Source organism: Empidonax traillii, unplaced genomic scaffold (assembly GCF_003031625.1).
Source record: "Empidonax traillii isolate 1590-97213 ecotype Southwest subspecies unplaced genomic scaffold, ASM303162v1 scaffold19:size3308961, whole genome shotgun sequence".
In the NCBI taxonomy this organism is placed as follows: Eukaryota; Metazoa; Chordata; class Aves; order Passeriformes; family Tyrannidae; genus Empidonax; species Empidonax traillii.
The window spans coordinates 60,587-84,060 of record NW_020955212.1 but is presented as its reverse complement, the minus strand read 5'-3'; the positions used below and the strand labels follow the sequence as shown (position 1 = coordinate 84,060).

The 23,474-nt window shown below is 38.6% G+C and overlaps 1 protein-coding gene across 1 annotated transcript in view; it reads right to left on the bottom strand.

Moving 5' to 3' along the window:
- The window catches only part of CPNE4 (copine 4), a 103,364-nt gene that overhangs the window by 21,185 nt on the left and 58,705 nt on the right, over positions 1-23,474 (bottom strand). Inside the window, exons 8-10 of the mRNA XM_027897041.1 lie at positions 23,209-23,268; positions 17,757-17,890; positions 2,035-2,089 (exon numbers count right to left, since the gene is read on the bottom strand). Of these exons, the coding sequence (XP_027752842.1) occupies positions 2,035-2,089; positions 17,757-17,890; positions 23,209-23,268 (249 nt within the window). The remainder of the gene's footprint in view (positions 1-2,034; positions 2,090-17,756; positions 17,891-23,208; positions 23,269-23,474) is intronic.

Here is a 23,474-nt window from a genome sequence, read left to right as displayed (position 1 = left end):
AGTTATATAGAGACTCTTTAGGACAGCTTGTGCTGTGGGGTAAGACTCTTCATTCATGCGTGGACTACTAAGTTCAGTGCAAGTCTCTGACTTTCTTAAGGATATTTGTCAGGAAATTGTACGAGCACCAATTCTGCCAAAGCAGAACATCATTTGGTGTTGGTGATTATATGAATATCTGGTTACAAAGACTCCTGCAGTTAATTTTCTGGCAAGATGTCTGTTTTCCAGCTAACACTTAGGATATGCTCTCACAGTCAGGTGAGGAAGCTGTGGCCAAGCTCTAACAAAACTGGTACATTGCCAATATGCTTGTGTGACCTGAGGCATCAATGGCACCAACCGATTATTTTGGCTGAGAAGGGCAATTTTGTGCTGTGGAATTTACTATACTTCCATCCCCAGTAAACCAGTGAAAAGACTTCAGCTGGCACAGTAACACCTTCCTTCAAGCAGTCCTTAGATAAGGATGTCTCTCTACGGATGAAAGAATCGCAAGTTTTCCTCCATGCAATGATGGTCACATCGCAGAGGATGGAAAAACCAGCCCCAGGCACAACACCAGGCCGGTACCTTTGTTTAGGACAAACACAACAGCACATGTGGCATTGTCAAAGGAGGCCAGTACTGGGCTGAAAGAGCTGTGGTGTTGTGACGCATAGCCCAACTCAGTCAACTCTGCTATTCAGTCACAGGCAGGGGATGCACATATTCATGGTAAAGGGATGGCAGCTTGAGAAGTAGCTGCTGTGTTTCACTAAGGTGTCTGGTGGCCTGATTATGTGTATTCTCCAAAACATTCTCCCTTACAGGATGGTTGTCAGCTGCTGCAGCTGGAACAGAGATACAACAGACACAGATGTTCTGTGTGCATATACCACACTAAAATCTATGTCACGGTTCTGGAAGCTGTCTCTGCCCGGTGTTACTTTTGAAGAACACAGCAAGGCAAAAAAACCTTGTCAAGCACAAACAAGCTTAGAAAGGAATGCTCTAAAGAAATACGTTAACTTACCTTAGATGTCTGTTTGCAAGAGATAGCGAATTTGCTGTACATCACTGCTGTAATTCTTCTGCAGGTATCAAACCTACAAGCTGTGAGTAACACACTGGTGCATTTTTTTTTCATCTGCTGATTCATGCTGAGTGACACATGATCCCTCTCTGTACAGAAAGTCTCACCTGGCTAGTGTTCACCTGCCTGCTCCAACCACAGCTGAGACACAAGTCAGAGCAGGGCACATGGGAGGGAATACTGGATGAAGTCTGGATGATCAGAAGTCTAATGCTTTTCTTTTCTAGATAGTATATGAGTTACAGAATCCCCACCTATGCAGAGCTACTCTTGTGCCCTCTTCTCCATGTGCAACATAGGATTTGAACTTCTACCTGTCTCTTCTTAGGCCTTTCTCTTTTGGATGCCCCTTCTTTTACTTCGCTGTCTTCACTCCAGCCCTACCAGACTGTATATTTATGCTCACAGTTGAACCATCACTGTGGATCACTCTCATTTTGTTTTGTTTACAAATATCACTTCTCTCCAGCAAGCATGCATGCTCTTGCATTTCTCTTTCTGGCATTAATGATGCCCACCACGACATAGAAATGTGCCACACAGCAAAACTCTTCTAAAATATTTATTTTCAGGAGGATGTTAAATCTCTTCCTCACAAAGCATAAACACTAGGCTGCTCACTGAATCACATCTTCCAAAAATGGGTTCTGTCAAACCAGGGCTTGCAAAGCTTCAAAATACGTTTGACAGGGGTTGTTAAAAAGAGAAGTTCTTCTCTTACTAGACTTGCATCCACTAACAAAGCTTTGCCAATACCATGAAATATTTCGGGTGTTTAACAACTATTTTGAGCCTTGCCTTGACTTCTGGTTTCAGTGAGATATCAATGGATGAGAAAGCCAGATGAAAGAAAATGGCAGGAACTGCTTTCCCTTGTCCCTGACCTGCACTGAGCCATTTCTCCCTTATTTTGTGCCTCATAAACCAAGGAAACTAGAAAATTACATTTATGCACCTACTTTGTATTCTGGGGGTATTCTTGCTCCAAATCCGAAGGCTGGGAACATTTTGTCACTGGAAAAGAATAAAAAAATTAGGGTACCCATAGAGAAATGAATATTGTTAAAATAAACATTTATTCCTCTGCAAGCTTTCATCAGAAATGCAAAGCACCACAACAGTACATAAATAGTTTTTAAGTCAAGAGATGGCAGACTGGAAGAGTAATGGATTAGAGCAGTAGAGCTGTGTGCTGAACAGATGGGGGAGTGATTTGGGAGATTTTTCAGGTGAACCCTTAGTATTTTTTGGAAGTTAAAATCATTTTGAGAATCCCAAGGGATCAGGATGTTTTTGCACTTCTCCCACAAAGGCAGTAACAGGTCTTTATTACCCACTCTTTTGCATTACCTGGCTTTAGAAAGAGAGTCTGTTGTCTGAACAGCCTGTAAAAACATTTATTTCATATTAATATGGATGTGCTCCCCCAGCTCAGAGAATGGGTCTAGTGAAGAGATGACTCTGATTAAAAGTGTTTGCAAAGTTGGATTCTTACAGCTGTCCAGTTGACAAAAGAGACGTCCAAAAATGTCTGAAAGGGGCAATTTCACGCTCTCAAACCTGCAGGCTCTGTGAAGTTTTTCACCTGTCTTTTACTGTTCCACTAAAACATAAATTATTTTACTTAGGCATAGATTGACTGATAACCTAGCAAAATGCTGTGGCATGGCCAGTTTGCTTTCAGATAGCGCATTGAGGTTATTCTACCCCAGTTAGATCTGCAGAGACAAAAATACCTTATTCAGAGAACCTGGAAACTTCCAGGCTGTTGTTAATACCCTTTCAGAAATGCAATGTCTCACACAGCCCACGTCCTGTCAAGCTGCCTCTTCCCAGATGGCAAAGTGGAAAACAACAAGCTGCAAGGGATGTCTGGTCCCTGAGTCAGCAAAGCACTTGATCACACACTTGAGGTTAACAATTCACCCAAACATATGCTTAACTCCAGACACATCCTGAAGTCCCACTGAAGTCAGTGAACTGTACTCCAGTGCTCTGATGAATCAAGCCCCTCAGAGGTTTATCCCAGTCTGCTTATTGGGTTTGAAGGCCCTTGGAAAAGTTGAGTTCCAACTGCCATTACCACCTCTTGGGAAAATTCCCAAGAGAGGCTATTGTGTAGTTCAAGACAAGGCCACTCCAAGTATCAATTGAATAATTCACATCCCAGACATACTCAAAGAAGGTAATAGAATGCATTAAATTAGCTTGGTTGTTCTGTCTGGCATAGGCTGTTGAAGGTACCATGATATTTCTGATATAAGCTAAAGAAAAATGGAAGGGTTCAAAAGAAAGCAGAACTAAGTGTGTGTGTGTCTCCCCACTGAAGTTAGAGTAACCATGAGATACAGAAATATTCACCATCTCATTGGGAAACAGTGATGACAGTTATCTGATGGTTTAGCTCTCAGAATTGTTGTTCTTGTTACAAAAATGTAGTTGCTGCATAAATCTTGGGAGCACAGTTCTGTGTACCATATGTTACACCGTGTGACAATGGATCTTGGAAAGGAAGACTAACATCATTTGCATGGTAATGAAACATTTTTTTCCCAAGAGATGTCAGAAAAGAAGTAGCTGCTGACATTTGATGCTAACCACCTGCTGATAGCATTCTCCCTGATTAAACACTCCTGGAAGCGGGGAAGCCCTTATAAATAGATGCAGAGAATTCAGGCACACACTTAGAGGGCAAGAAATAAGAAGCCATTAGAAAAGAATCTAAGGGGAGAAAAAAATCTTGGTTTGCATCAATGGTTGAGCATGGCTGGATTAGAAAATCAAATGCTGCGGAGCTGCAGTTAATTGACTTAGGGCAAAAGCAAACAAAGACTAAAAAAGAATTTTACTTAGGTAGAACCTAACTGTTTAAGTTCAATAAAGCAAATGCTTTAGCAAAAAGCTGATGCTGGCAGCAGTTACACAACTGGGGAGATGCCTAAACCCATATAGTGCCTGCACTTCTACTGCAGTTTCTTGTGTACACATGTACAGGCACTCCTATCTGTGGCTCCATCTTCCCTGCAGCAATTCAGAGACAGCAATAAATGATATCTCCAAGCAGCCTGGATTCTCCTTCTGGTGGCAAGACTCCCATGTTCCCAGTGACACAGTGGCACAGCCCCACTGTTATTTTGCACCCAGAATACCTTACCTCCACAGTCAGGACACTTGCCTTTATGTTTGAATCTCCCATGTCTCCCTTTTGAACAAGTGCTGGTTATCACAATCATTGCCTTGTGAAACAGTAAAGCTTGATCATGCACACCATCAAAATGGGGTTCCACATAGCTGCTTTTCAGAGGGAAGTACATGAACTCTGGAGAGGAGGGGTATCCTCAGGTCTGCTCCTGTGCTTGGTACTTTCTGTTGCCTCACTTAAAATGGCTCCATGTTCTCCTTAGGAAGCTCCTAAATTTCCCAGATTTAGGTACATACCTTTGGTAATCTGATTCAAGCTGCTGGGACCAAGGAATTAACTTTCATGTGCTCCCAGAGCTTGATCTTTAAGGTTAGAAGGTAAGACCTTTTGACACTCATGACACCCCTTGCATAAAAAAATCACGATGTTATTCCTGGACCACACCTCAAAATTTGCAGCTTTCAGAGAAAGAATAAAATTTTAGTGTATGCAAAACTTTTCCTTCTATCACCCAAAACAAAGTGTTTAGCTAACATAAAGGTCTCGCTCTTCAGTAATGTAACACTTTAAGGCTTAGTGATATTTTACAAAATAACCTCCTCTTAATCTTCCCATCCACCCCTCACCTTATCATATGAGAAACAACCCAGCAGCTGAGCCTGCTGCCCTCACCCTGCTTGTCCTGCACTGCTGAGACACAGCAAGGAAAAAGTGACCCAGAGGGGCAGACAAGGGCTCTTTGACTTCTAGAACAGTCCTTTATGGTATGGAGATGTGACAGAGCTGCTGTAACAAGGCTATCACGGCAGTGTGCAGCAGAAAGCAAAGCAGTTGCCCAGCTTCTGGAATCTGTGTCAAGGGTTAGGCCATCCAAGAACTGAAACTACAGTCAGAAAATGAAGTTTTCCTCCTGCCTCAAGGGTGAATTGCATGCATCAGAGACTCCTAGCCTGGCACTTCAGTAGGAAAGGGGTCTGCTCTAATGACTTTTCTTCCTTTGTAATTTAAACTCACTCAAAAGCAGAAAAGTGAGAACCAGTTTTCTTTTTCCTTTGTATGGCTAGCTCAGGCATTTGGGCTTCATCTACAGTAGGAAATAGCCCTGGGACCCTGGCTGAAGTACCATGAGGGCCATAGACACGGTCTGCTAGCACTGTCCCTGGTGCAACCAGCAGCCCCAGAGACTGCCCAGGGACGGCGCTGGGACCAGCTGTGCTGGAGTCTGCTCTCAAATGCAGTTTGGGCATCACCAGTTTGTGCTGAGAGGAAGAAAAAAGAGACACAAGGACATGGGCAGTGCCATGCCCTTGGCCTTAGGTCATCTCAGGATCTTTGACTTGTTTTGTTCAAAGTTAGCCAGAGAGTCCTTGGCCCACGCAAGGAAACTGCCTGCACTGGCCTGCTGGAGGCAGATTGCTAAAGGGACAGAACAGGAGAGAAACACAGAAGTGGAAAAACAAGCTGGTTCTATAGAAGCTGAAAGTTACAAATTCCAGAAAGAAAAAGAGGATTGTGACTAGGCAGAATCTTTACAAAATTACTCTGTTACATCTACTTCACATTTTATATTGTTCTTTGTTTTACAAAGGTTCCCTTGAAAATTTAAACCTGGAATAATTTTCAAAAAGATGAAGTGCTTGACATGAAGACCAAAAAAGCAAAAGCGTCAAACTCTGACTTTTACACCTGGTTATATAAGAGCCATGGGTAGTCATGCAAGCATAGATGTACATGGCTTCTGGTACTTCTTCCAGTCAGACAGACATATATTCCTGAAAGATACCTAAGATTGAGCAGATCTATGTTACACCCTAAAGGAAAAATCAGGGAGAGAGTTCTGGTTCAGTCTTCACGTTGATAAATGTGAATTAATGCACACAGAAATGAATTGTCAGGACTCCAAGATTGCAGTCTTCTGAACAGAAATACGACCAGTTAGAAAAAAAATTCCTCAGTAACCTCAACTATAACATAGCACATAGCAGAAAATGATTTCTGAAAATATCCCATATTATCCCTTTGGGACATTGCTCAGTTATAGTCACCCATCCTTCAAGCTATCTAGTGGAAACACAGGAAGCACAATGACAAATCAATACACTGATAGGGGCAGAGACAAGTGAGCTGTACTGCACATACAGGAAAAAAGATGAATAGAGGAAATACTAAGGTTTTTTAAATTGGTAAAAGTGATACAGATAATGATACCATTTTCTGTTTCACTAGGAAGCATAGTGTCACTGAAAGGTAAGAAATATGTTTATAATAAAGGTAACAAGGCAAAATAAAGAACATTTCAAAATCTTGTCTCATTAACCACCAGTGCCCTCTGACATGTAGTATTATTGAAACCTGGATATTAGGTTTATTCTGAAAAGAATTTGCTGTTCCTAGTAATGAGGAGGAACAAACTCTTCCACTGGGTCAAATAATTAGCCACTCACTCATTAGAGACATTTTGGAACTTCCTCAGAAGGTGCAGGCATAGATGATGCTTGAGATATTCACCAATGTGACAGTACCTCTATTTGAAGAGGAAAACAAGGGCTGCCAGGACTCTGTTCTGTGAAAATGAGTACTTTTTAAAAATTGAAATTGGGAATCTGAGTTCTTAATTGCATGGAGTAAATGTAGGAGGGAAAAAGATCTAAGCCATTCTATAGGCCAATAATTAATTCTGAAAGATAAACTTCTAGCTAGTTCCTTACAAAAGGTGTTTGAGGCTAATTTCAGCTGGTGCTCATGAAAGGCCTTTGGTATGTAGCAACAGCTGTGCTTACCTTTATCCTCCTGAAGTCAATGCAGGAGTTTGTATGGATGCTACCTAACCGACCTTGGAAACCATCAGCATGAAAACCTGCTCACTTTATGCTAGAACAACACAGTAGCACTGGCGGTACTAATGATGCAGTGAAGTGGGGGCAAAGGAAAAAGCTTGGAGTGGGGAGAAAGAAACACTAAGAACCCTTTTTCAGTTGCAAATGTCTGAGAATCTTAAATTTACAGCTCTTTGAAATTCTCGCAAGGAAAATATCTGACTAGAATCCTTGGATATTAAACTGTCACTTGTAATTTTGGTTTTGGGTCAGATCAGAATTAGCAGGGAAATATTTTAAAAGCACGATGCTGGATGCAGCAAAATCAATTATTATGCCTTTCATTTTCAGTTCCAGTCTTAAAAGAATAAACTGTGGATCTGCTCTGCTTGACATACTTTTCCCATGATGAAATAACATAATTTTCACCTATTAGAAAGACATTTCAAATTGACAAAATAAAAGAGAAGTATGTATTACACATGTAATTGAAAAAAAGTGTGAATGTGAGGAAGGTCAGAACAAGGGGGAAGGGGCAGAGGAAGAGAGGGAGAACAGAGAGGAAAGGGGAAAGGAAAAGAAAAATGAGAAAACAGCAAATGCCACAAACAAAATAGAGTCCTCTCTAAACTCAATTAAAATTGTAATCTTTCATGTTCAGAGACTTAACTGGAAGAATACAAGCTGAATTAAGTGTTTCTTTTCTAAAGCATATGAATGAATCATGTTCCTGAGTGTATTATTTAGTACTTATCTGAGAAGGGCTTGATGCCAGCGAATTCTGAATCATAACAGCTTACAGGGATTAAGAGCAGTTCCAAAGAAAATACAGAAATCATTTGAAATATTTAAACATTTTCAGTTCCTGCTTTGCAAGCAGTGCTAGGTAAATAACAGGCATGATCTGTGTGATGGCAGGGGGATTGCAACTAGATGATCTTCAAGGTCCCCTCCAACCCAGGCTATTCTATGATTATGATCAAATAGGGCTAAATAAAACCATTTCAGTGGAAGGGACCAGAGCCCATCCACTTTACCGCTTGCAGTCTTGCACAGCCACTTGTGCTCCTCCAGGATGGGTCGAGGGGCAGAGCCAGGCTGTGGTCCAGCCCTCAGACCGCCCCAGCCAGAATCAGAAAGACCACAAGAGTTCAGCAGCAGCATTTTCATCCCCCCCCCCCAATCTGTATTCTTCCCTGGGGCATTGAGGATTGCTCTTCTGTCACCACATATTCATTGTGTGGTTCTGCCTGGTTCAATACAGCCACATCTGTGGTTATAGCCAGGTTACTGCATGTTTAATCAAACTCACACTGCACCTAACATGGCTTGGCATTCAGTCTATAACACACAGTGATTTTTAAACGGAGCAGCAAGAAAGAGCTGATTATCGTACATCTTAGTCACAAAAGAGAGCTGGGAGCATGCAAATCAAGGGTAAATCACTGCAACAGCTACATTGTTTGGTCTGTCACAGGGATGCTACATAATCGTGTGCAAAATCCTGACATTAAAATTCACTCACTATCTTTAATTACAGCCTTCAGGCACCTAAGGGGAGAGGGAATCTGCTGAATACTGAGAAATAGATACCGTCATGTAACTGGGTTTCAAAAAAATGAGGGAATGCCTGTCTCACCTACCAGGGAAATAGTTAATGAAGCAGGGGAATACAAATTCCCTGAAGCTAACCACCAAAAGGCATCAACTTATGAAATAACTAACAAAACCAAATCCAGGTAGGATGGATTTAAACTTCCCTTTGTTAACATAAAAGAATTGCAAAAGAAGCTCTGCAGGGTAAAAATATCAAGTGAACTCAGAAGTTATTAGGCTGGGAAAAAGTAAATAGCCACAGGAAAAAAAAAAAGTCATCAGAGCTTGAGGGAGGAGTAGGTTAAGCAAAATGAAATGACAAGATCTCTCACTTGCCAGAAGGATAGCCTAATAAAATGACATACTCAGGAAGGTGAGACAAAATGTCAACCTTCCCTGCAAGATGACAAATAAATTGCAATGACCTGATTTATGCCTACAAGAATGACCCAGTAAAATGCATCCTGAAAAAGAAATTAGACTTTATAACTGGGAATAGACTAGGGAAGGGGATGCTGCAAGAGGCTACAGTGATATATTTAAGTTCTCAAACCAGGCAGTTTTCAGACAGTCTTCTGTATTTAAGGGGTTGCACATATGTCCCAGCACCTTCCAAAACTCCTAACTCTATAGGGAATTGCTTATCCGTGGGATCATACATGGAAAACTGCACCATCACTGAAAAGGTCATTCTCACACAAACTGCAATATCAGAGGTTTAAAACTTGACAGGTCTTGAAGACAACACTGCAGGCAGCAGGCTGAATTCCATCACGTAAGGTATAGATCGTGAAGAACCCCAAACTGAACAGCGATGGGGCCCTGCCCTCTTGAAACACAAGTGGGGCTTACAGTGCGTACTGCACTCAGCAACCACAAGAACAGAAGCTTTGCCATGTAGGCGTATAATTTTGTCCTTTTTTACAAATTTCATTGAAAAGGCTTGGTCAGAGACCTTCCTCTGCAAAAATTTTCTATCAGAAAAGAGCTATTTATAAGGGATGGGGGGGGGAATACAGAGGGGAATACAGAACTGCATTGGCATATGTACACAGAGAGCTGTGGGGAGAGGAATTTCTCATCAAATGCTCTCAAATTACAAATGAGCTTTCTAGGATAATCAGGACAAAACCATTATAGAGATTATATTGTGATTTAATGTGAGTGAATGAGCGGATGATGAAACTTTACCAAAATCAGAATGACATCAAGCCAAAATGAAGAACGATACCAACACAAGTTAAAGGAGCACCATAAGTGAAGTATACCAATGACTAAACATTCAGCTAGGCAGCACCAGATATGCAGGAGGAAATGGGCTCCTATCCTCTATTCTGATAATTTGGAATCTCAGATCATTAATTTCACAATAATTTGGAGGGGATAGTACGATAATAAATGGAATCTAATTCACAAGAATAGCCTGGCTTTAACTGAGAGCAGTCAGACTCACAAATATCTTGTTAAGGTCAACTCAGGAAAAGGTATGGGCCTTCTGTAAAGGAGAAAACTTGCCTGAGAAGATTTAGAATGTGGTGTTCATTTATCCCACAGATGGGTTTCCAAATGTGAATAATTTGCTTCACAGCTATACGTTAATATAATGGAGTGGGTGACTAGAACCATTGTATCTCTAATAGTGCAAGGAGGAAACTCACACTTCTGAAATTGTGGAAATGGTTGCATTGACTAAAGATGTGCTAGATCAGTATCAAATGGCATCAGTGAAAATGACGAGAAATTGTTCCTTCACTTATGCATATTTACTTACTATTTACAGATGTCTAGTCTTTACAGAAGCAGGTGGAATGAAATTTTTGCAGGGTTTTATAATTCACGTAATTTCCTTCAGAAAGGAATTTTGACAGAGAAATCCCAACTGTACCAGTCTGTGTAGTTGTAGAAAAGTGTCAAGTACTGACCAATGCTCTTCGTCAGAGGAGATTTCAAGATGAATTGAGAAATAGTAAAGATTGCATGGAAAAGCCATGTTCAGATTTTGATGTATCTACCAGCTGACAGAATGCAGCAGAGGACCCGGAAAAGTGTTTGGAGGAAACTGCAGCTAAGCAGCTTCTTAGCAAAAGAAACTTGGGAGGGGCTGCTTGCGACTGGTGCACTGGCATAGGAACTGGGTTCCTGGAAGAAGAGGCACCATAAAGAAGACAAAAAAGATGAAAACTTCACAATGGAAAAGGCTGTAAGAATTGACAGTATCTGCCCAGATAAAGGGCCTGAGATAAATACACATATACACCCACACATGTGTGTATGTACATATGTATGATGCAAAAGAAACTGTTACAAAGTCATCTCCCCAACACAGTTGGTTACGAGACTAATTCTCCTGCACTGATTCTTGGTATAAAAAGTGGTGATTGTAGAACCCCCTGTGTGGCAGTAGTCTGCAAATACAGGTTTTGCAAAGGCAAATACGGAATAGGTTTTTGTATATATTGTATCATTGTGCCAGTCTAGGTCCTCAGCCATTAAATACAAGGAGTTTTCAATCCAGTTTGATGATTGAAAGTATTAGCAATTCCTTTTCGCCAGTGAAGTTCTAGTCCTGGGTTAACCAAACACTTCAGAATACGTTTAGCCACATCTGAGCTTATTGATAAACACAAGCTACAATTTTTTCTGTATAGGTTACTGTTTTTCTATTTTTATTCTGTTGTATGTCTATGCAAATTTGGTCCTATTAAAGCATTAAATAAAAGGATTCATGTCTTTTGCCTCAAGGTTTTTGAACTTGTTTAGATATGCTAATCAGCTTTTTTGCTTAACAGCCACCAGAAAGGTTGTTTCTTTAATTAAAGTGATAAAAAGAGATCTTACTAATTAAGCATATTTTTATTTATTGATCTACATGAGTAGATAAAATTTTAACATCTGTAGCTCTACGTAGGGATTTCATGAAATATTTAATGTCACATATAGTGCCAATTATTCTCCGCATCATTTTTTTGCTCCAGTTTTAATCAACTACTACTATACCACTATCTCAATCAAAGCAAGTTTTTGCTTTTCTACTTGTGTCAGTTAAAACTGTCTCAAGGTATTTAACACAGATCCTTCCAGCCATGGCAACTTTCTGAGTCTCCATCCACAAACCCAGACATAGCTTCAGGATGAAAAGACCTGCTAAGTAATTCTTGGGATGAGGCTGTAAACTCTGGGATCTCTTTTCACTAAAGCCTTAATTGAAACCACAGTATTTAAGTATGGACTGACAGATATAGATTGGGACTATTTGCATTGATTTATATGTGACTTCCATAACATGTACTGCATTTCACACACCTTGTCCTATTTCTCCTATTTTCCCCAGGAAATGTGTTTCTGGGACAGCTGGACCTTTTATTGGACTTACATTTTATCACTTCTTGGATTGACACTGAAAGGGATGTGCTGCACTGGGAACCCTTGTCCTTTTATCTTCTCCTTTCATTTTTTCCCTTCTAAATTTTCAAATGCATTTTACTGCATGAGGGAAGAAAGGTCTTACATGCAGTTTTCAGTCATAGCGAACGTACTTGCTTAGACCTAAAATGTAAAGAAGAAATCCCACAGAGCAATCTTTGCATCTACCCAGCAACTGCTGCAATCCACTGTTTGCAGAAGCTGATGTTGCAACTCAGACTGACTTCAGGTTCTTCATATCTTTTGTGGAATGTGGCCTAGTTTTAAATTTTACACTTCTAAGTATTTTGTAGAGCTCTACACATAAATAATTTCTGTCCTTTGCAGGAATAATGTACTCTTTCTCATTAGTGGCCTTTGGGGAGGTAGCTAGTTAAGTGTGTTTTACACAGGCAGTTTATTTGTTAACGTATGATCTTGGTGTGAATGTCAGTTTCAAGGAGCTACTTGAGGATTTTAAAGTTAAGGAGTTTCATTTGCCTAAATGAAGAGTGTCAGGAAAGAGAATTTATCTTCCATGTGTTTCAAGGGCTCTTGAAACTTAAGAAAAATCTACAGTACCTTTACGAGTGAAAAAAACCCCACATAGAAATTTAAAATAATTAAGAACTAACTTTTGAAATAGATTCTGAATACAAATAAGATGAAGACCAATTCTATGACATGATTTTACAAAACTATGTGGCCAAACGTACGGAATCACGAGCTGAGTGCTTAGATCAGAATGGGGATGGCCCATCAAGAATGGGAAGTTCCACAAATAACTAATGCTGTAAATGCTTGAAAGCCTTTGATAAAATATATCTAACCTTTGTCTTTTTTCATGGTATGAGTATATATTTGACTACACAAAAGCTGATTCTCACGTGTTTGTGAATGCTTTTTATTAATCCAATGAAGAACTCTAAAGGTATGCACAAACATAAAACTGTGTGTAAAATAAAATTATAAAATCACCCAGGTAAATGGGAGGCACTGAGCATTTGGGTGGGAGGTGAACAATTAACAATAAAGTTCAAATTCAGTAAAGCTCTTCATTCCACCTCAGTGCCATCTATATTTTGCATAATTCCTCAGTATTTACTTGAGTCAGACTTAATTCAATGGGATTAGATAATAAGCTCTAGTGTCGTGATGAATCAGAAGTTTTAATGCAAAGATAAATATTTAATGTCATATGATGAGATTTTTAGTAAGCACAAGCAAAAGGAAAACTACTAACTGCAGAAATCAGATTTCCAAGTCAGGAGCAGATTTTCAAGTCCTACCATGGGCTTCACCCACAATATCATCGTTAAAACCTGTAATAATGTAAGATCGTTTAGGAAGTATTTCAGCCTTTAGCATTGTGTAAATGTAAGGCATTTATCTTTACAAACAAGCTATTTACAGTCCCATTCCAGACCTTTTTCCTTTGACAGAAACAGTAATCACTGCAGAATGAAAGATGAGTTGCACTCATGGCTAGTTGCTTGTATTCCAGCACTGGTAAAACAAATCATTAAGATCAAAAGACCAGCCATTTCAATAAACTGTGCACTGTTGTTATTGTGACATATGGCTTTGTTCTGCCAGAGAGAAGGTATAAAACAGCACAAAAGAGAAATCAATATTTTTTTACTGAATGGTTCAGTGTTGACAACAAATATTATACATAAGTATATGTAATTCCTATATGTTACATGCATACCTATTTATTAATACACACTAGTTGTATTTACAAAGAGGTAGGTCAGGTCCTGACTTGCAGTCAGGATGTGGTCAGACCTTATGCTGGGACACAGGGGAAAGGAAGTGGTCCCTGATACCCCATTTTAGTCACAGGCTTCTCTGGCTTAAAAACGGTGTTGTTCCATGCTGAGCAGGGGACAGTTTTATGATATAAATGAAAAGTACGTGGGGAAGCGCTGCCACTGAGAACAGGACACATTCAAAAGTTACTATTATGTAACTTGGAGAGTTTTATGTCTCTTATACGATTTTGGTCACAGTTCTTTTATTTTAACTGATGAACAAGTTTGCTTTTCCTCATATCTGTGTATTTAACCAGTAAAGACGCATGGCATCTACATTTTGGAAACAGCATTATCCTGAAGGGACCTCCACCAGGCTCCAAAACAAATGGCCAAAACCATCGTTCATAGTTGTTGAAGGTTAGAAGCTCCAAGCCAGCACAAAGAGTACTTAAGACTGCCTTAAGTACACTTGCTAACTCATTGCTCAAAATATGTAGAGTGAATACACGCATATTTAGTACTGATCAACTGATTTTTCAGGATCCTGGCTAATCTGATATTCCTGGTCATCATATATCATTTATTTTAACTTCTGATCCAGAGAACTCAATACAGAAATTATGGAGGTAAAAAATAAATATGAAATGATCCTTTATATTTTAAACACTTCAGTGCCCCATCATTTGCATAATTTTCACCTGTTTCTCTATGCTAGAAAATGGTGGGGTAGACTTGCACAATTTGGAGGAAAAATTATACCAGGGATATAATTTTTATTATAAAAGAAAGCTTCTGAAAATGTTTAAACAGAAAAATATATTTTTCACTTATTGCTTTGTAAGGTCATGTTTAAACATTCATGAGTCATTTATCTTAAAATAAATTCTTCTCCATGGAGCTGTCTGGTTATTTTCCCAAATATTTTCAATAATAAGTTTTTAATGTGTTTTCCCCTTTCCAGTATTTCTAACTACATGTTAGAACCTAATTTCTTAAAACTAATGCAAGCTTCTCCTTCCATTATGATCCCTTGCTGCTGTTGCTTAGCCACGGATTATATCACCCAGACACTTCATCTTTTTTATGAAAAATGTTGTTATAGTCCGAAACAATTCCACCATATAGATAAAGTATTAAGTATTTTGTGCAGGTGAATAGCTCTTCCATTTCCCATACCATTATCAGATTGGCCTATTCCTATAGGACTGCAGCATTTCCACAGTCAGGATATAATCAACGTCTCTTTCTCATTCTCTGAACGTTGCTGATAAAAGAATGAATCTTATTCCTTCATGCTTAACTATGCAAAATGGTGCTATTCATTTTACTGTTTCAGGAATCTCTGAACCGTACGGATAAACGGGCTTTTGGATGAGCAGAGTTTTTTCCACTGTATCGAGGGATGTGAGGCAGCACTTAATTTGGAGCATTATTTGCTTACAGATACATTATGTGGTGCTGATATGTACAGAAACATAAATTATGAGAAGAATTGGCTTGATCGACAGAACCAACTAGATTATATAAAGAAAAAATATGCATTTTGAGTATTGTGTCTTGAGTATTACTTGCCAATCCAATTCCTCCCCAAGTACAAATAAATTGAATGTTTCTAATCAAAGAAGTACTTTAATTAATAATCACAGACCACTTTTTTTTTTTTTTCCCAAATTTAAAAAAGCAGTCTGTTGGTATATAAGTAGCAAAAGTACTAAAGTACTTAACAGTCTACAGCTGTGCTGTTGGAATGCAAAAAGCATTTAAAACAACAGATTTTACTTCATTCGACTCTTCATTCATTTGATTCAAATATATTAATCCTGAGACTCAGTGAATACCATTCCATTTTCCTTGGTTTGGATCGAAATCAGCCAATTACACCTATCTGAGATAACTGATGGTTATAAACCATAAAACTTCAGGTAAGAGAGCTGCCATCTGTGTGGTCTTATATTTTACTCTTTAACTAAAGACATGCCACATCATGCAACTGATGACACTCTGGCTCTACACAGCCCTTAGGTTAAGCAAGTCCTTCTCTTTTCACCTCTGGCTGATTTTAATCTGGAAACAGAAATTCTGCTCCATTTTTTGAAGCATAACTGGACTCACATTTCTGTGCCACATTTCAGATTTTTACTGATATTTTTTATATTTTTTTGTAATTGCATATACAAAAGATGTGCTTTGTAGGTCATACGTGCTCATACATCTTAAGTCCACCACTCAACACTCTAAAGTCCAATAAAGAACCTGTAGATCATTTTGTGTAAAGGTCTGCTCCTCTTAATTTCTTTCCTTCTTTTGAAAAATTTGAAGTTCTCGTTTCCAATTTGCTGAATTCAAAATGTGCAAGTATAAAGAAAAGGACCTTACTTGAAATTTTGATCAGAAAGCACTGACCACATTGCATCACCCAGTCCATGGAAACATGTTTATAGTGTCAAAACTTGAGGACTTTAACAGGTGAAACACATGCCAGAAAGGTGACATTTCCCCGGGAAAAGAACTTCTGACAATTGTTCAGCCCTAGTCCACAGCTCATACAACCTTAGCTGTGCTGATTAGCATCAATAGACATTTTCTGCAGCACAATAGAACAGAATGTTGCTGATGATTTCATTTAAAAATTACTGGCTATTATTTTTTTTTTTTTTTTACTGATTGAAATATATTGAGAGAAGAATCCTGATTTGGGGTTAATATTTCCGTATGGCAAGGACCGTGCCACCTAACTATTAACTAAAAAATACACCTTAAGTGATAAAATAAAAAAATTCTGTGTGAATAAACCAGCCCATTTTATTCCCTTCTCTTTTTTGAAGTATATTAATCTCTGAATTATTGCTAATAAATTCCTGGATAGCTACTGGGAAATTATCAGCTCACTTACAATAAAATATTGATTTTCTCAGACTTATTGCCTAAGTTTGACCACCAAGTTCTCACAGAAATTGTATCAGGGTAGTATTTTCCCCATTATTCTTTGAGAAGACATCTCATTACCATGCAAATGGAAATGCCTTTGAGCAGACTAATTGGTATATGTGACATGGAACATGCAAACCACAGTCTGAAGTCACTCCACAATTTATACAGAAACTATAACTGAAATTTGACTGCAAATATCATTGTTTCCTTGAGATCTGGTATTTACATGTAGCAAAGTGGTGGGTGGATATCTATTACATGTGCAAAGATTAGAAAGAATAGTTGTGTAAGACACTGTGATTCACCACCAAAGAAAGAACATTTAAGGAAATGCACTTGGTAATTAGATTAATAATGGGCAATTGATTTGATAGAAGCAGACAGCCTATTTGAAAGCAACAGAAGTATATAATGTAATCAAAGCATATTTGGTCCAATTCCCTGCATTTGTTTATTTATTTAAAGGCATGTTGTGTACACACATTATCATTACTTTCTAATATTTATTTTAGAAGAGAGTGTAATATTCAGCAGGCCAAGAGAACACTGAAAAAGACCATGTGTTTACTTCTAAGAATAGACATAGTCTGTAAGCAGTTTAGGCAACTACAAATTCAGTTTCAGACACAACTTCTCAGGAACACTGTTCTGTAGGGTGGGATACAAACAGGCTATCAAGTGTATCAGAAAGGATGGTGCCAGCATCAGTGAAACAGGCTTCGAGTTGTCGAACTCGAACCACACAGACACAGAAAAATCCACTCAAACATGTAATTTTAGCATGTGAATACAAACCTGAACCTTAACACACAAATCAGTCAAACCGCCAAGAACTGTGCCTTTCTTTATCACGAAGCTAATCTAAACCCACTGTCACTCTCCAAAGCAGGTTAAGCTTGGCTAATCTTTCTGATGTGCAGTCATTCTTCTTAAGTGCCTAAACATGGAGCTTCTGCAGCCAGCCACAGGCAGTCATTGATTTCACGCTGTGAAAACACTTTCTAAAGACAGCTCTGTAATCAAATGTGGTTATTTACCTGTCATAGTCTTGGCAAATCTCCCCAACAGCTACCAGTGCTTTCAAATACTCGTTGGGTTGATAGGGGTGGATGTAGTGCAGGGAGCAGCTGTTCCTGGGATCACCATTTGATGCAGTGAAATCTATAGCTACCTGGAAAAGAAGAAAAGTCAGTGTCTTGCAAAGCTCTTCTGAGCACATCCACATCAACCACATATCTTCACCAAAAACAGTTTGCTGTAGAGTCTGCAGCCTTAAAGGTCATTTTACAGCCAACTTAATCAAATTTGAATTAGGATAGTACTGATAAACATATTTAGAAGCAAACGACAGTTTATAAAATAAGAGCTAATAAAACTAAAAGGGCATAATTAGGAAAAAAATTACTTGCATTGCTATTCTGTGAGGGAAAATATGTTCTAATACAAATGAATCAAATTAACCATCTCTAGGTTCTCATACTTAATTAAATTATTCCAGCTCAGGTGATGTTCAGTACATAAAAGCTTTGTGGCAAAAATGTCCCTAGAGAGTTAAGAGTCCTACTAAAACTATAAATTAAAACTATAATTAGGGACATTTCTTAGCTATTTTAATCCTTACTGTGGCTGTAGTAGTAGATATTGCCTGTCTGGTATTTTTTGTCTTCAAAACATCTAAGCATTAAATAATTAACCCTCCCAATTTCACAGTTGATAGCAAGCTTAAATGTGAGCTGCAGTGTAAAAACAAAGCTTGAATCCTGCACAGATTTTTTTTTGTTGTTATTGAAAAAGCTTAGAGAAGATTGTGGGAAGCAGCCAATGTAAAAGCAAATATTAATGAATCCTCTTAAAATTCATTTCTCCCTTTTAAAATGCTCTTTATACTTCTCACTGAAGATGTACTCTGGCATGCATTTTCCTGTGATATGACCGTCATGGATCAGAAAGCCCCTGATGAATTTGTGATGCCGCTTCATAGGAATTCTTAAAATGAGCAACAAGAATTCCAAAGTGTCTCATAGAGGGAGTAAATTTACAAAACTGCCTTGTGATTTTTTTTTCAATAACCTATTCCTCTAAAAAACCCATTACACCTGAATATTCAATAGACAAAGGCACAGAGTTCAGTTTTCAGTTTTACAGTGCAGCTGAAAGGTAAGAAAGAGTCTTGCTGAAGCCTGCAAAAAGAACCCTGAAAGCCCAGTTCGCCTTTGCAAGTGTGCAGCTTCCCCAGCTGCAGCCTCTGCTTAGCACAGGGAGCACTATTTTATGCAGCTCTACAATGAAAATGAAACACGATATTTTCATGCGCCCTTAAAAAAAATTACACAGTCCTCCTGAAACTTGTTTTTTGTAGCTAAAAAGTAAAAGGGAAATATCATAGTAGATCAACCCAACATGGTTTCCCCCCAGTGGTTTCTGATTTTTCACCTCTATCTCTGAAGAAACTGGCCTCTAGGTAGCCTGGAAATCCCTTTGTCGCCTTGATTAACTCTGAACCCCCAGCACCTCACCACATTCAGTCAGCACTCACAAATTCACTGAAGCACTGAGTTTGTTTGCCATAGGGATTTTTTTCCAAAAATGATAGCTTGATTTAACTTGAATAAATCAATGGGAAATCTCTCATGCCTTCACTTGTAAGTGTATGTCACTTAGAAATACTACGTGGACATAATTGAGGAAGAAAGAAATAACAGTGGTTTGTGAAAACTAAGGCAAATCCAGGGATGTTTGTATGGACCAGCTTAGTTTTAGGATACTTATTTGTTAAAAATCTTAGTCAAGCTATGCATGTTTTCTTAAAAATATGTGTATTTTCTCTAATATTAATCCAACCTTAATTTTGATTATAAAAGGTGCAAAAATGTCATTGGGGGATAGAGAAACAAAGGGTATTCCTGAAAATTGTTAAAAGTACGGTTTTTTACTGATAATCTCAGAATGCTACAACACATTAACAAGACCTGAGTGATACATCAAACAAAACTGGACAAATGCTACAACACATTAACAAGACCTGAGTGATACATCAAACAAAACTGGACAACTCTTCTTTCATTGCTGTTAGCCATGGCTAAATGCTTTGGAAATGGAAATAAGAGCACAGTGTAAGAATCAGGAGTGGCTTTCAAAAAAAGCCTGTGGCTGGTGTTTAGGAAAGAAAAAACACATCCTAGAACAAGTTTCCTTTTGGAAATGGTCATTGCAGTAGATGTCTGCTGATAAGTAGAAAAAAAAATCCTTATTTCCTCTGATGAAGAGTTTATGAATATTTGTACGTGGATGCAGTGTGCTTGAATCTGATCCAAATCTGTTTGACTCCCAAGGAGAGGACTTATAAGACAGACAACTGCTGCTGTAACTTGCCACAGTGCCAAAATAACAACGCAGAGCTCTGCTCTTTTAGCATTACCCAAGAGTACCAAGGTCTTGTGTAAATACATAGGATAAGGATTTGTAAAATAAGTTAACATATCACAGAAGTTATGGTAATCTTACAACTGAACTTATCTTTTGGGCAGCAAAGTAGGAATCTCTCTTATAATGCGTACATTTGATTTTTATCAGTGTATCTTTAATGTATCAGTTCCAATGTACCAGTCATCTTCCCACAGCTAAATAAGAGCAAAACTGTTTTATTTTTTTTTCTCAGTCTTGTAAAAGGGTGATTTTCATTACACTGAAAACATCCCACATAGCTGGGACCTCCTGCTAGATCTGCCAGCAACAAATCAGCCTACCCAGTACCTTGACCTGCCTGAGAGAGCATCTGTCCAATCTATCTTTCTACTACAGTTCCTGTTATGCATGGTACACATCCTTTCTGCTGTATTTCCCAAAGTGACGAAAATGTCTTCTGACTACAGTCCCATTTGCACTGCCAGCTTCTGAACATTTCTTCTGCAGTAGGGAACACTGTCTGATAAGAGATACAGGGTTTGGCAGTAAGCAGGGCATAAAAATAGAGGACTGGAATCAGCACTATTGATCTCTATAGATGAAAGCTTCTTAATAACTGGTTTTAAAGAAAAAGAAAAGTTTACTTTCTTTTTTCAGAGACATTCTTGCTACCTACAAACTACAATAGATGTACAAAGTATCCCGAGAACACACAGCATGATGTTACCAAAGCTTTCATTATTGCCTTAAATTACCAGGTACATCATACTACAGCTTTTTATTCTCAAATGTGTGCTTAGCATCCCAGTTTCCCTCCCTCAGTAAGTACCCTTTCAAATCACAGTTGTATCGTGCTGCCTGCACACAGCATGAGCTCAACAGAAATGTCATTAATATTAAGACAATGACAACAACAATATATGTACCAGGAGAGTTTCAAACAATCCCAGATCCATTCTGGTTAAAAAAGAAACAGGCCTCCTCTATTCCAGTGGTCTGAATTAATCAGATTAGGGCTATGTGAAAAGGAGATTATATGATGTGTACAGAAAGCAAGGGAGCATGGAATATCTCCCCTGTAGGCTGCACCCTTTTGCTTCAGTGACCACGGGAGAGCCTCTCATACATTTCCAGAAACAGCAACAGATCTCACAACCAGTCATTTTTGACTGGTGCAATCATGATGAGGACTGACATAGGAGGAAGGAAAATATGGAGAGAGTCAGCTTGTGATGATCTTTAGGTAGAACCACTCGGTTATGCATGTAGAGATCTATAGGCAGAGAGACGTCACAGTGGCGTCCCCTGAGTCTGTATAACTTGAAAATGGATAGTGGTGAGTTTCCAACAATACTGTAGCTGCTGAATTTACCATTGAGAGCAAAAATAACACAGGGATCTCTGTGGTTCACAGTATAATGAATGTTTCCTTTATGCTCTCACTGCCCACCCTTGCAGATGAGTTTAGCTAAGTTTCCCATTACCAATTATTTTGTTTCATTTCAGCTAAATGAAACACGGTAAAATATAGTAGAAGCAATACTATCCACTTTATCCCATCTACCCCATCACTTTTAAACTTGTGGTTCACAGCCTACTAATAGGAAACCTGTGACAGGCAAATAAAAGGCAAGCAAATTGTAAGAACTTGCTCTTCCATTGGAAAACATTTAGAAGGAAACAAAAAGCGTTTGAAAAGCACAGCTGTAACTTAAATCCCTAGACACTTTCTAATGGTTGAAGTGCTCCTGGTTGAGCTAGAATTGTGGGAAATGCATATTATATCTTTGCATGTGCCTAAGTACATGTTCTGATTAGAAAAGGCTATCAAATATAACTTGTAGACATAAAAGTCTTTCTGCTAATGGCCTTGAACACATTTGATGATTGAGTTCTTCCAGTCGTATTTTGAGGGAGGAAATGCCAGGAAAGACAAATTAAAGGGATTTCCATGGACTGGCAAGTTTTGGATTTGGTGGAGAAATTCACATTGCAGGCATGTAGGGATAAAAGAAAAAGAGCTGGGAAAGGCAGGGAGGTAATTACACAGGATGTTTTACTTGAGAGAAGACAACTCAAAAGACCTTTGTCCACTACAGTAGTTATCTCCTTCAAAACCGGAGTCCTCAATTCTGAGTGTTATCCAATGAGTCTGTGACATGTAGGGGCAAAGTGCATGTTTTACACCCCAAAAAGCTGACCCGTAAGCAAGAAGACAATCCAGTACAATATCTGCTGCTGTTGCTGGATCTTTCTGTTGGGAAAAAATAAAAAAATCCATCTTTTTTTTCTTTTTTTTTCCCCAGATCTTTTTTGAAAATGAAGACTTGTCTGGAAAAAAGTGAAATGGAACATTTCAGGAGTATCTGATGTCTGATACTTGATTTGTGGGAGCAGAAACAAGGCAGGATGCTACTGGAAAATGAAAGATCTCCAGAAGAAGACTATAACCTTGATGCAATAGACTTTAGCCCTGTAGCTGATATGAGTTAGAAGTCATATAAACCAGACTGCAACTCAGAAAATCTGTATTCCTATGCTATGGGAAATACTGATAAATTATATTATATTAATTATATTTGCTATATTCAAAATTAAAAAATAATTTTCAAAAACTCCACACAGCATTAAATGTTTCTCAAAATTATTAAGTGGAAATGCAAAATATTGTATTTCTGTTTCTGAAGAGCTCTGCAAATCCTGTTTCTTGAACTCAACAGCTTCTGATTTGCTCTAAATTACTCCTGTGTCCCCCTGAAGAGCCATCTTACTGTTGGTAAGTAAGCTGATTTCATAGCTGAGATATGAAACAACAGCATTTACTCCAAGCTGACAGAGAGAGGCCCCTGGCTGGACTGTCTCTCTGCATGTGACTTTCTGTACAGCATCATCTGGGGGAAAACAATTTGCTTTAATGGAGGACTAACTCTGGGAAGGAAGACTGGCCCTTAATACATTGTGCAAGAAGACCTTAATAACTTACTAAGGACTGGCATGTAAGAATGGTTTCTCCATGACAGTAATGAAGTGGTATCTAAGGGGATTCTGTTTCTTTAAAAGAAATTAGAGAAGTAAGACACTTACTGTAAACTGTATTTGGCAGCCTCCCATGATATAGTCTAAGAAAGAATGCATCTTGTGGATCTGCGGACAAGAAAGCAAGACATTCAACTTAGCTGTGTACTGATAAAACATCAGAGAGCTGCCTGAAAAAAACCAATAAATTAGAAGGATGAGAGGGACCAACTGAAAAATAAGTTAAAGGAAGAAATTCTTTAATACGGTTTGAGACAAGAACAAAAGCATAAACAGAGAAAATATTAAAATTCTAAAGAGAGGAAAATTTACAT